This window comes from Tachypleus tridentatus, chromosome 13 (assembly GCF_004210375.1).
Source record: "Tachypleus tridentatus isolate NWPU-2018 chromosome 13, ASM421037v1, whole genome shotgun sequence".
Classification (NCBI taxonomy): Eukaryota; Metazoa; Arthropoda; class Merostomata; order Xiphosura; family Limulidae; genus Tachypleus; species Tachypleus tridentatus.
The window spans coordinates 78,593,013-78,608,149 of NC_134837.1; the positions used below are offsets into that span (position 1 = coordinate 78,593,013).

At 32.6% G+C, this 15,137-nt stretch overlaps 1 protein-coding gene across 1 annotated transcript in view; it reads left to right on the forward strand.

Moving 5' to 3' along the window:
- The window catches only part of LOC143236196 (uncharacterized), a 75,927-nt gene extending 71,020 nt beyond the window's left edge, over positions 1 to 4,907 (forward strand). The window contains exons 18-21 of the mRNA XM_076474488.1: positions 547 to 685; positions 1,540 to 1,725; positions 2,573 to 2,664; positions 3,270 to 4,907. Coding sequence (XP_076330603.1) covers positions 547 to 685; positions 1,540 to 1,725; positions 2,573 to 2,664; positions 3,270 to 3,378 — 526 coding nt within the window. The 3' untranslated portion in view covers positions 3,379 to 4,907. The remainder of the gene's footprint in view (positions 1 to 546; positions 686 to 1,539; positions 1,726 to 2,572; positions 2,665 to 3,269) is intronic.
- Positions 4,908 to 15,137: the final 10,230 nt, after the last annotated feature.

Consider the following 15,137-nt stretch of genomic DNA (forward strand, 5'->3'; position numbering starts at 1 on the left):
CACAAAAATTCATATTTAGTTGGTGGTGTTTTTTAACATTTACTTTTAAATTGAGAAATTAATTTATGAGTAATCTACAGTTTGATACCAAAATTAATGATATAAACTTTCATAAAATAGTTCAATAAAATGGAGTGCAAGTCAATAAATGCAATGACATGGCCTTTGACCCATGACCTGTATGGAAGGGGTTAATAATATGCCATTCTTACAGTTTTTCATTATTGTTCATCAGACTAACAGAATTTTTTTTCTGTGACATTAGAATGTACATACCTTCATTGTACTCTGTTTTTGCATCTGCAAGATCATTTTCCTTCCTTTTTGAAAAATGTTGAAGTGACTTTCAGTGATAGTTAATTCAAGTCGAAGTGACATGCTAGACTTCTTCAGTTATTGTGAGTTTGTATAAAATGATAGAGAAATAAAACTACGAAAAGAATATTTTCTTTGGTGGATGGTACTCTGATTATTCATACACTTTTGTTTTATTTGTTCAGTGTGCTAAAATAAGTGTAAACATAACGATGTATTTTCTTTCTTAAGGATATTTCCCACGCCTTCTGCTGTGTTGTTCCACAATGCTAAGTGTCATGTTCCAATTGTGAATGGGAACTTCTTGTGTCACTGGGAAAACTGTGACTCCATGAAAAGGAAACAGTTTTCTTTACTCACCCACATTCAGGTGAGTTTTGTCTTGTGTTTTCTGATTTTGTTCAGACAAAAGTAACAGTGTGGTTTAAATTTTTTTATTTATAAACTTATTTCTCAACTTTGTAACTTAATTTTTAAGTTCTAAGTTCTATGTCCTGGTGTAAGAACCTCAGAATTCTATTCAGGTTGTCAGCTCTTAAAGGTTAATAATTACTTTTTAGCTGGTATATATTCAGTGTTTGTTAGTTTAGTTTGTAAGATCTTGATTTTCTATATTTTGTGTGAATTATCCCTTTAGTGCATAAACTGTGACTTTAGTTGTAGTTTAAGCTTTTTTATTATGAATTGCAAGTCCCTATATGTATTGATCTGTGTGAAAATCCCTAATGAAATTCTGTAAGCTTAAAATTACAAGTAGAAACAGAGCTTCTTTTTGTTGTTGTTGTTGTTGTTCCTAATTTGAAATTTAATTGTTACCAGAAAAATAATTTATAACTTGATGGTATACTGAAAAATAAGAAATAAAAAATTTAAAGTTTCTTGAATATTCACTTCAGCTGACTAGGATTATTAAGAGTGCACAACTCATGGAACATTTGTTTGACTTTTTCATTTTCTTATTATAAGTGGTTAATAAAGCTAATTTCAAGTCCTGTTACTGGTACTCATTCAGGAATAAACATGTAGAAAAAAGAACTTTATGTGTTTGTTTCAAGTATAGAATCAGCTTTTGTTAAACTGTACATTGTGGGCTTGTATACACACTTGATTTTATTTATCATGTGCCATAATACATGGCAGGTAGATAAAGTTGTACACAGTCTTTGTTGTTTTTGTTTGTATGTGTTTTTCCTTTAATTTTTTGTTTTTTTTCTCTCTCTCTAGGATCGTCATTGTACAGACCAATATCTCCAAACACAAGCTTTAAGGCGTGAGGAAATTTCTCAGCGAGGAAAAACAACCATCCCACCACCCCCACTTCCTCCAAGACATCCTGGCTATGCACCTGATGCAGCCTTTTTAGCAATACGTAGACATGCTCTTCAATTTGTCCAGCAAAAGGACATAAGGGTAAGAATAATTATACTATAAAACTAGACTCAAAAGAATTTAGTTGAAGTAATTTGGTTTATAAGATGCTAAGGATTTTGTAAAGAGTTGAAGGAATGGAGCACCATAAAGCTTTATCTGTTTAAGCTACTTAATTATCAATATGTGTAAAAGAAAACTTGTAAGTACCCCATTAAACCAAATTATTTAATTTAATAAAATTTTAAACTTAGAAAAAATGATATGCTCATTAGTATTCTGAAGGTAGCATTGAATGTTAGACAAATGGCCAGAAATTAAAATAAAAAAACCAGATGATTAAGTGTTTGAAAAATGTGATTGCAAGAGAAAAGATGTAAGCATTTTTATTTAAAAATACAAACCATTTATTCATCAATAAGCAGGAGTTTATTTATTTTGTAAAAAGATTGACAGTGTGGTAACTGGAATGTACTATGATATCAGTGTGTAATTATTCAAATGTTGATGTTTAATTGGTGATCCTTTAGTAAACCATTAAGCTATTGTGTATTTAAGTTTTGTTTGTATTTTCTTAGTCATTTAATAAAATGTATTTTTGTCTAATTTGTTTTAATGTTATCAGAAAGACTTATCTGGCTGAGTTACAATAAATGAGTGGAATTGGAACTAGCATGATTTAAGCTTCATGTATGCTTTTTATGAATTATTACATATCACATATCTTGAAGCTGTTGTGATTTAAAGTAATCATAATTTTAGTAACTGATAAGGTTACTAAATCCATGATTTGGATTTTTTTATGATTATTATTTAGCATGTTAATATTAAATCTAATATTAAGGGATTAATTACTATGTTTGTAATACACTAATATTTTATTGCATAGGAGGAAAAAGAATGCCCATTAACAAAGAGCATCCGACTCACAGCAGCCCTCGTATTAAGAAACTTGATAATCTATTCGGAGCTAGCTCGCAGGTAGATAGAATGTTTTTCTTTTGTATATATTTTCTTGCTATCATATATTATTATCTTTATTTGAAATTCCTTAAGAGTGGTCTCTAGTAGTCTACTCACGTTATAAATTTCTAAGATGTATCATTTTAAACAAATAAAATTTTTTAAAATATTTTAACAAAAACACATATTTAGTTTTTAGAAACTTAAGGTTCAGCCAAAGTAGTTTGAAATCATTTTTAGCACATTTTTGAAATTTTATTATGTTTTAAAGTTTGTTCTTATGTTAAACAATGTTATGTTTTAAATATTATTCCTGCATTGATTATCTCATACTTATAAAAAATACTGTTATGTTGTTTATAGAAGTTTTAATAAATTAGTTGTTTTTTTTGGCAAATGGTTATAGTTCCCACTTTAACAATTGTGGCTTTTATTCATTTTGTACATCAGCTTTGTGCAACTATTTTCATCCAATTATGTACAGAAAATGAATCAATTTTACAAAGGTGTTACATGTTGGTGGTAATAAATAAAAAAAATTAATTGTTAATATGATTATTTTTTTTTACTCATTTAAATGAGAAAACATTGGTATGAAAAATTTGTTTTATTTAATTTTTCAGTTATTTAAAATACTATGAGCCAGAACTAACTCTACTAGCTATGTCATCTAAAGAAGGGGCTCAGACAATAGCTCATTGTCTAGCAGAGCTGTGTAAGAATCAAGACTGAAAGATTAGTGAAGATAGTGGAATAAAACTTCTGCAATCTTTTTCAAACCTTCATGTGGTCCACAGCTGGAGCTTTTTTGAGCCATGAATACAAAAGTGTCTTCAGCAGAGAGGACTTAATATATGTAAATTATTTCCATTGACAATTTCTGTATAAGATCATTTGTTGTCTGGATGAACAAAAGTAAAGATGCTGATTTCTGGGCCTATTGTTTCAAGAGGGAATAATACTCCAAGGTTTGTTTGTACTAAAGGATTTTCAGTGCTTCTTCATTAACTGACAAAATCATTCAAGAATGATGTTTCGGTTGATGTCATCCATCATGAATTAAAGTTTTTTGTAGATGTATCTCGGCTAGCAACTCTATTTTTTTGCTGAGCTGTTGAAGAGAGTGTGTCATTGTTAGACAGTGTAAACCAACATTGTTAGCTGTGATTTCAGTAGCTAATCTCAGTCAAAGGCTCGCTGTGAGACAAGTTATTCTGGAGAATAAGTGTGCAGTTGAAGTTTTTAACAGAGTATTAATGATTGTGTAAAGTGACACTGCAACATATAGCTTGTTAAGAATAAAAGACCACAATAATATCTGCCCAAGAAGAGATACCATTGATTTTATTGTTTTTAGTACTTGTCAGATGGAAACTTCTCAATAAAACAAATCATGAAAAAACAGTCCTCATAGTGAAGAGTTTAAACATTTATTGTATGATAATTCAGAGACTCAGATTATCAAAATAATGAGGAAAGGTTTTGTGGAAAACAAATATTTATATTATATGCATGTATTGTTTAATTATTTAACTTTTTGTTTGTAATTAGATGCTGTAAATGAAAAGAGAAATTGGTTTCTTTTATGAATGTCCCGTAAAGTGATGTTAGAGGAGTTTTTTATACAAAATTTTCCCAGTCTTTACCATTGGATGGTGTTGACATTGTGTACTTTTTTATGGACCAAAAAAATAGCATCATTTTGCTTTGTTTGTGAGATGTGATGTTAAACTAGTTGCATATGAATTTGCTTGCATTTCTTGTACAGTACTAATCAGAGGGTGGAATCCCTTAAAAATCACTTTTTTTTAGAGCTTTTATTCTAATGTGACTACAAATTACATATTATGATGTAAAATGTACATTGTCTTTAGTCATCATTCTTATCATCAAGCAGCCATTTTCATTTTATGATCAACCTCCATTTTCTCTCATTCAATGTGCAGACCTACACTAATTTCAATGAGTAAAATATGTTTTGTAAATTTTATTGGAATGCACATTCCAATACATTTCCCATTTTCTTGTCCATAATGAAATAAATTTTTGGCAATTCTACAGCACATAATGTTATAACTTAACACTGTTTATCAGTTTTGTCTGTAATTGTACATTTCAAACATTTGTACTGTTGGTCAATATGAAAATTCTTTTGTGTCTAAAAGAGTATTTTATGTGATTTTATTGTTGGTAGCTTTTACTAAACAGGCTAGAATTCTGCTTGGAGTTTGTTTGCAGAGTGTAAATAATAAATAATGATGGAAGAATGTGTTAAGTAGCCTTAGTTCATTGTGTACTCATGACACACTGTGCTTACATCTGAAATCAAATCATATCTTCATTGTTGTGTACAATTCATAAAATTTTAAAGGGATGGAAAAGGAACTTATTAGCTCATCAATGATGTTTTTTCCCTCTAACAAATGTAACCATCTCTAACTACTCATCCAATTGTTTTCTTGAACATAAATATTTTACCCCCACCACACTTGAAGGCAACTCATTCCAAAAGCCAACCACTCTGCTTGAAAAGTAGTGCTGTGTAAATTGCAAACGACTTCTATCCTACCAAAAATTGAACTTATAATCCCTTGTCTTATTATTTTCACCTGTTAAAGACGAAAATGTTTGAAACTATATTATCAATACCGTGATAACATGATAATGAACTGTTCTTGTATTAATAGATCTGCTAGTCATTCAAAACTATTTTCACAATTAGCCCATGTTACTTCATCTGGTGTAGTATTGCTGCAGACATACCACAGACTGAAATACAGTTTCTCCAGTGTCAGGTTTGACTTCTATGAACTTCCAACAAAAACTATCTTTAGTAAATTCATATCATTTCAGCAAAGGCACTTTTAACCTGTTGTAGTCCATGGCATCTTCTGACATCATATCTGCTTATACTTTTCTGTAAGAAATGGATTGAGACAAACTGCTCAGTTACCTTTGTCACAGTTCTGATTTTGGCCAAATCTTTCACATATCTCCAGGAAAGCATCCATTTCATCTTTATGTTCATCAAATTTTTACAGCATGGGTCAGCTGGCCCTGTATCCATTGTTCATTCTTGGGTTTTTCTTCTTTAGGTTTGGTAAATTTTGCAGTCTACGTTTGTGTTCTTATTCTCTCTATTTCTTGTCTCTCCTCTGTTTTTTTCTTTCTAAGTTTGTGTTCTTATTCTCTCTATTTCTAGTCTCTCCTCTGTGTTTTTCTTTCTAAGTTTGTGTTCTTATTCTCTCTATTTCTAGTCTCTCCTCTGTGTTTTTCTTTCTAAGTTTGTGTTCTTATTCTCTCTATTTCTAGTCTCTCCTCTGTGTTTTTCTTTCTAAGTTTGTGTTCTTATTCTCTCTATTTCTAGTCTCTCCTCTGTATTTTTTTTTTTAAGTTTCTGTTCTTATTGTTTCTATCTGTATTTCTAGTCTTTTCTTCTTGTCTTTTTTCCCCTATTCTCTTCTTATACTCTTCTCTAATTCTTGTTCTTGTTGAAAAAACTCTTGTAGTTCACTGTCTTCACTCAAAATGCTCTACTCTTTATACCCATTTATCAGAATCACCTGACATGGGTATATAGTGTAACTGTAATCTCTACACTATTTGCACTACTACTACCGTTGTGCGTCTGTAGGCCTACTTATTTTCACTGTCATCCATGTTTTATTCTACTGCCATATTTACCACTGTATAATCCTAACTGTGGCTCATCAAATGTCAGAAAAATTTGCTCTTCAGTAGTATATGTGTGTGTGTATATATAAATTATTCACTGCATTATAAGCCTTTATAAATTCTCTATTATATGAGCTGTTTTAAATTTTTTTTTGGCAATTAATAACACATCTCAAGAAATTTTTGTTTTAATTCAGTAAACTACCACAGTTCAGTCAATAATTTGGTAAACTTCCACCTAGTTGTTCTGCATGCTACCAATGGAGCTTTTGTGGAAATTTACTGAATTCTGGTTTATTTTATTGAATGAATTGTGGTAGTTTACATAATTAAAACAAAATTTCTTGACTTATTAATTGCCACAAACTATTTTAAGATAGCTCATATAATAGATAATTTATAAAGGCTTATAATGGGGTGAATAATTTATGGAGACCCAGTATATTAAAATAAGCTAAATACAGATGTGTTAGACTATGGATTGTTTTACAGTAGGTATTTGTGAATTGTTGAGTATAAATTTCATAATAAACGAACAACAAAATATATATTTAAAACAAGTGAAATGTATTTACAAAAATTCTTTACATTATGGAGATTGTATTTGTATCTTAAATGTTATTTGGTTCTTTTCCTCTTATCAAAAATCCACTTAGTTCAGTTCCTTTAGAATTCAGTCAATAAGCCAAATTATTTTGCTGTATTTCTCATTATAGTGTTTGTATATTGTTCATTTATGTTGTTGTTGAGTTACTACAGTTCTGTCCTGCCCTTCAAAAATATTTTCTCTTTTGTACTCCCAGTAATAGTCTGCCTTGTGTCAAAATCCACTTAGGTGGGTTCAATTATTTTATAATACCTTTTGACAAGACAACTTATTCTTTTGATCTCTTTCAAAATTGTTAATCTTGCTCTAATGCACCAATCATTAGGCCTCTCACTTTCACAACCATTAACTTTACTTTTAACTTTGCTCTGACTGATCTTGTCTTTCATGCGAGTCTATTTTTTCTCTGTTTTCTCTTGTCTTGTCAATGTTATTAATATGTTTAACACTTATGCCTTTTAGAAATCTCTATAGCCTCAATATATATGAATTACAAACACTAACTTACTTATAATAAATAGTCTTTTTATATCTGACACAGTGTGAGGCAAGCATTGAGTGAGAATTCTTTTATCTATGTAGTGATGACAATCAATGTTGTGAAGATACAAGAGTGCTGAAGTCAAACCAAAAAGAGAAGGCTGTAAATTCACTTCATCATGTGAAAAATAAAGACGAGTGAACTAAAACATGTAAATAACCATCTTGAAAATTCTCATTCATTATTTAAACTTTGACTCCATAAGGAACTTTCAAAGGTTCCATCTGGAAAGGAGGAATATTTAGTTAAGAGAAAGATTTTAAAAACCAATCTTTAGTCTACTGGCACCACGAAGTGGTAAGGGTAAAATCACCTGAGGAAACTTAATGTATAATATCAGTATCTCATTATTATGTAAAAGATTTAAAACTGCCAAATCTGAAATCAAGCAGAAACAGGAAAGATTAATAGAAAATTAAAGTGAAAAATCTAATTAACCCAAGGAAGATGAACTGAAAGTGTCATACTTGAAAAAAAAAACTGAGATGATCCCTAAAAGTAGAGGCAGAGGAGACATCCAAAACAGAGTCAATAAGTGAGTCATAAAAACCCACACTAAAAATGAGTGGATGTAACGAGCATTGAAAAACATTATATATGGGACTCTTGAATGGAATTATAACCAGAAGCAAAATGAGATGTTAAAACCCATATCAATTTCTGCTCCTAGCTTCCCCTATACTATAGTATAGTGTGTTACTACAGTATTTATTCTTTGATCTGTATTCGTGCTGCTTTCACATAACACATAGTCTAGAAACCCGTTGATTTCATTTTTAGTACCTTTGTTCTCTAGTAGATAATACCTCTTTTGCTTGGGGTGAAATATTGCTGCAATACTGTCGGCATTATCTTTCAGTAGTTGTTCAAGCATTATCTAGAGGTTATAATCTCACCCACCTTAGAATGAGAACGAACATCATGCGGGTATTAGTCGCTTTGGGTAAATATTGTATTCATTACGAAGTAAGTAACGTTGGATTTAGACAGTCTTAAACAGAAGCTAAAGGATAAATAGGTGAAAGAATGCAATAAAAAAGCAAGTACATACACTGGGTATATGTTGATTGTTATAATAAATGTTGGTTAATTTTACACTTCCTACACGTGCAGTCTCATTATTCAGTTTGACATCATAATTCGGTTAGTAAGAGACTGATTTAGCATTACTTCATGATCAGTATATTTACCAAGCCTCTAGTTAGTAAGTAATTTATCTGAGAACTCGAAGATTAACACAGTTTACATGAATGTACAATCGAAAACAAAAGAAACAATAAAAAAATTACAACAGAAATAATGAAAAAATAACACATTTAAGGACAAAGTTTATAACAAAATTAAACTTAATTGCTAATTCACAAAATGGTGATAACAAACATTTTGTATACATCACTTTTTTGTTTTAGATATGCACAAGGATGGATCCAGCAAGAATATATCCACAGTATGGTATGGTATGGGAGAAGCAGTAGGTCAAATTAAAGAGCTTTGCACTCTTGGCGACAACAAAACTAAGATATCAGTATTCAGTTTTTAAGCTTTTAAAGGTCTCCCTGTACTGTTAATCCCACTGACATTGAAAAGTTGTGTTTTGTTCTGTGTTTTTTGGGTCAAGTGGGATAGTCATCCTATGTAAGAAAAGAAAAAAACTACATACAATTAGAGGAAACTTAGAGATGTGTTTACTGGTAGTTTCAAACAGCATTAGACCACTGTGATGTTAGGAAAAGAGAGACTGAGATGATTTCAGGTTTTTTTTGTTTGTTTTTTTGTAATTAAAATAATAGATAAACCCTTTTTAAATTCACTAAAAATCATGTTTCTTTTGTATTCAATAACAGTTGAAACTCCTGTCCTTTTACAAACTAACACTGTCTATTTTTTGCTCTCATAAATAATAAATGCTAGAGACGACATTCGACACAGCAGTTTAATTAGGTGTTTAATCTTCTGAGTGTACAACACTGATTTAATATGACGCTGAAAATTGAAGCACGCATGGATTAAAGTCCTATCCTTTCGTCAAGTCCCTTTGAGTTGCATTCTCAATAACCCTGAGAATCAAAATTTTAAAAATGAAATTTCCATTAAATCCAGGCTCTTAGTGGAAAGTCCAATCATTAGTTAATGCCCATCCATGAAGAAAACATACAGTATTTGATTTTAGTAGTTATCATAAAGGCTATTGTTATTGAAACGTCCGCAGTGGCTCAGTAGCAAAGCTTATATCGGTGACTATAGCACAAACAGTCTATTGTATGACTTTGCGCTTAAAAACAAAGTAACTGAAACATAAATATAAAGTTGAATAGATCTAACTACAACACAGGAATGTCATTAAGTATTATATTACGGTGTAAGATATAATCAAGTATTTTATTTATTTGTAATTTGTAACGGTCTGAAAGTGACGCCTATCAGCGGTATGTCTGCGGACTTGCAACGCTAAAAACCGGGTTTCGATACCCGTAGTGAGCAGAGCACAGATAGCCCATTGTGTAGCTTTGCGCTTATTTCAAAACAACAAACAACAACAATTGAAAGTGACAGCAAAAACACATGGATAGGCTTAAGACTAAATTGTTGTTTTTTAAGTTAAGCACAAAGCTGCACAATGGGCTATCTGTGCTCTGCTCACCACGGATGTCGAAACCCCTATGTGAGCGTTGGAAGTCCGCAGACATATCGCTGAGCCACTGGGGCAATACGAAATAAAATTCAGCGTTAAATACAATCAACATGTACCATGCCATTGGTACTAAAGGTAATTCGAATAATTCACTTTCCTCTACCCACTACAATTCATGTAGAAATCGGATATAACCGGAATATAACGATTAACAACAGAGTTATTCGTAAGTATTTTCTCTGTATTCTTTAAAAACTAACTATACGTTTTTAAATGCTTTGAACTTGACCTGAATAGTTCAATCGCAACAACTCTGTCTAGCTACCATAACCTATCTCCCCTAGTGGACCAGCTGTAAATTTAAAGGCACACAACGCTAAAATCCGGAGTTCGGTTCCTGCGGTGGACATTGTAAATAGCCAAATGTGACTTTGGTTTAAAACAAATAAAACAACGAGAAAAATCATTGATACTTTAAAACCTCGACACATTCATGGTGAAACTGAGTCAACCCTAAACCATTAGTTTCAATCTGCCGATAGCAGCTCAAGATTAAAGATTTGTAAAACAACATTTCATATTTTCCTTGCTTCCCACACCACTTCTCTAGAATATTTTCGTTGAATACCAGAACTCTCTAGCTGAGCTGAAACATGATAGAGAAAATACTACATGAAACACGAGCAGCGACTCGTGGAAGACAAACAAGAAAATTTGAAATTTTATGCTTTCATATATTTTTATTTTGATACGCACTGAACAATTTAAAAGAAATGTCGAAAGCGAAAACTCCTGGCCCAGCATGTTTTTGTTACGTGCATGTATACTGACATAAATGCTATTTTCATTATAGTAGGCCCGGCATGGCCAGGTGGTTAAGGCACTCAACGCGTAATCTGAGGGACGCGTGTTCGAATCCCCGTTACACCAAACATGCTCGCCCTTTCAGCTGTGCGAGCGTTATTATGTGACGGTCAATCCCACTATTCGTTGGCAAGAGAGTAGCCCAAGAGTTAGCGGTGGGTGGGAATGACTAGCTGCCTTCCCTCTTGTCTTACACTGCAAAGTTAGGGACGGCTAGCGCAGGTAGCTCTCCTGTAACTTTGCGCGAAATTCAAAACAAAAGATAGCTCTCACAGTAATCTTTATTCTTATGAAAGTTTTTAGTTTTCAATAATTCGTCATCTTTCGGCGTTCAACCAATAACTGTTATATATAAGTAACGTTTCATAGAAGCTTTTTACGTCTCGTATCTAATAGATTCTGGAGTTGACAAAAACTTCCTCGGTAACGAGTTTTGGAAGAAAAAATCATAGATCTGAAATATTATTTTCACACAGCTCTCACTATAATTCGCATTTACAAATTAAGAGAAATGTGGAAAAAACAACATCTGCAGTTAGCATGATTTTAATAACAAGTTTGAAACCTGGTTTTAACGTTTAAACGGTGAATAGCCTCAATGCATTGTGGGAAAACTACTGGAAAGCGAACGCGAGTTTACATCACCCCGTATCCTTTTGAAACTAAACCCGTGTTTTCTTTCTGTAAACTAAATGGATTCGCTAACATTCTCTTTGTAAACAATGACACCGAAACAGACATTAAATATTATGACTGCTGAAACTTTGCAGTTCTCATTGACCACCTGTTGCGCTGTGCCGCGGCTGAAACAAAAAAGAAGCAATCGTTTCTCTATAACATATCCTCCCTTGATGACAGAAACTGAGATTTCAGCAAGGTGATTTTATATACATCGCTTCTCACTTGATATTGCATTAAGAAAATGGTGATCCGAATATACAGTTGCATGTTAGTCGCAGTCGACTTAAGAACTGTTGAATATAACTTAAAAGAAATAGGTGTTTTCGAATAGTTAAAGTACTAATCTGAGAAATTACCAACCCTGTCGAATGAGAATTAATGCACAACTGGTTTTGTATATAGATCGTGTATAAATGTGAATGTTACCTATATCTGAAACCTTTTTATTCTTAGGTGAAACGATTTCTGCTTTAAAGGTGAATTATAATGAAATCAAAATAAGATTTGGACCCTTACCCCACAATCTAAAAATATTTAATTCAAGCATTGATGGAAAGTATTTGATACAGTTGGAATGCTATAACAGTATTATAAGAGTCTATTAACTCTTTCTTGTATACAAAGAGTGACGAAGCACAAGCTAGGGTATAATGTCTTTGAATAAAACTAATATATAACGATATTTACATATATTTGTGTATGAATTAAATACATTTGTTATTAAGAGTGAAGGAATTGATCTGAAAAACAGGATATTAAAAATGTTTGTTTTAGTTTTACACAATACACACTTTACTTAAATTAGGGTTAACATACAACAGGTTAGATTTATGGATCAAAGTAAATCAAAATACAGTTATGTGTAGCTACTGTGAACTATTTTCATATTCATCTAGTCCGACATGGCCATGTGGGTTAAGGCGTTCGACTCGTAATCTGAGGGTCGCGGGTTCGCATCCCCGTCGCGCCAAATATGCTCGCCCTTTCAGCCGTTGGGGCGTTATAATGTGACGGTCAATCCCACTGTTCGTTTGTAAAAGAGTTGGTGATTGGTGGTGATGACTTGTTGCCTTCCCTCTAGTCTTACACTGCTAAATTACGGACGGCTAGCGCAGATAACCCTCGTGTAGCTTTGCACGAAATTCCAAAACAAACAAACATATTCATCTGTCCACTGCTGGTGCAGCAGTAAGTCTACGGATTTACAACGCTAAAATCAGGCGCTCGATTCCCTTAGTAGACTCGGCAGATAGCCCGATGTGGCTTTGCTATAAAAACACACACAGATATTCACCTGATGTTTTAATTATTCACGAAGATTTTAAGAAAACAGCATTTTGCACATTGGTTCTTATTTGTTCCCCCGTGTGTCAGCAGAAGTACACGCTAGGCCCGGCATGGCCAAGCATGTTAAGGCGTGCGACTCGTAATCTGAGGGTCGCGGGTTCGCATCCCCGTCGCGCCAAACATGCTCGCCCTTTCAGCCATGGGGGCGTTATAATTTGACGGTCAATCCCACTGTTCGTTGGTAAAAGAGTATCCCAACAGTTGGCGGTGGGTGGTGACGACTAGCTGCCTTCCCTGTAGTCTTACACTAATAAATTAGGGACGGCTAGCACAGATAGCCCTCGAGTAGCTTTGTGCGAATTTCAAAACAAACAAACAAACAAAGTACATGCTAAAATTCTAGGCTCAATCCCCCGTGATCTACACAGCAGAAAGCTCAATGCAACTTTGCCATTTATAAAATAATAATAATAATAACAAATAAACAAACTCTTCACTCTTGCAGAATATAAACAAAGATAGATACTCGAAAGAATTTTGGGACAACTCCAAGTCTGGGGGATTAAGAATTTTGATATTAACAATAGACGTAAATAGACGTTCCGAACTATAATCTAAATTCAGATTTCATACTTTTACGACTTTGATATCTCATACAAGGGAGTGGAGTTAAAGGTATTTAAGAAATTCCATAGATTAAACAAAAACAGTTATGGACATATAAAGGATAACTGAAAATATATATGAACTCTCACATATTCAAAATTTCACATGATGGGCTTTAAATAAGGAACTGTAATTGTCTGCAGTTATTTACAGAAAATTGGAGCCGTTTAAAATAAATATCTATCTTTAAATTTTTTATAAGGATCCCAATAAGAATCAACGGATTTTGATATCCTTTCAAGATTGATTGCAGGATTCATTTCAAAATTGGCCAAAATAAGACTTTTCTTTATTCTGTGTGATTAACTAATATGTAAATTATTCTTTTTAGGATCATTGTAGTTTCAACAACCATATTTGACGACGTATTTTTACGTATTTTAGCAGTGTAAGTTCCTAGACTTGCCACTTTTTCATTAGGGAACGATTCCTACACACGAGTTACTTAAGCAGACAAGAACCGAAAACGGATCGCAAAGACGAACCTCAAAAATATGAAGTAGTGTTATCAATCTCGAGAGAAATATAAATGACACTGCCTTTCAAACTTCCTCTTTTATTGCTTCTCAAAATGGCGATATGCACGTCTTGATTGGAATATCAGGTATATCAAGTAGAAGGATCAGAAAGTGCACGATTGTAGGTGTGTTTTTAAGTCGAACAGGGGTGTTGATAGGGTGATTTTAAAACTGTAATGATTTGTAGGCTATTCATTCAAGGAAATCACTTCTACAAACATTTTACTGGGTGTTGAAATCAGCTATTACAAAAAGTTCCAAATAAGTGACTTCCTAATAAAACAAATTCGAAAAACCGCGACTCTCAAAAATTTAAAGCTGAAGTGCTTGAAAAATAACCCATAAAAATAAGACCAATTCCTCTTTTTATAAGCGTACTTGGCAACTCCGGAATGAAATATATTTTAATAACGTGTTAATTTTACTAACAGTATTCGCACATAGATAGTGAAATTAAGAAATAGTCTTATTGCTTGGTTTTACTTTGTTTCTACATCATATAGATGAATAATGTTGTCATTTTCATTTATTCTTTTTCTCATTTATCTGCATTATCTAAGCTTTAACCACATTTTCTTACCAATGTATTAGTTTTAAATTATATCCATTCTGAGTTAAACACATACATAAACACCTTAACATAATACTTATCTTAATCAGTTACTGAAATGACTAAAAATGAAAATAGTAAGTTGATGAAATCCCAAAAGCAAAAGTTTCAGACTACAAATGCAAGGAAAATCTTTTCATTCGTTTCGACTTTACACCCCAGGTTAATCGCTCCTCTCAGAAGCTTTTTTCATTTGTATAGGTTGAAAACTGTGTAACTTCACATTTCGTAGCAATTAGGTGTAGAATAACTCATTGGAATCAGTGTAATCCTTTTAACAGCTTGGATTCTGTATATGATTACATTTTAAGATTCTTGCTATATCATATAACTTATCTGCAAAATTAGTCCTTCGCGGACTTTTAACATAGGAGATTCTTTTGTTAACGGATCTACCGTCTTCAGCATAA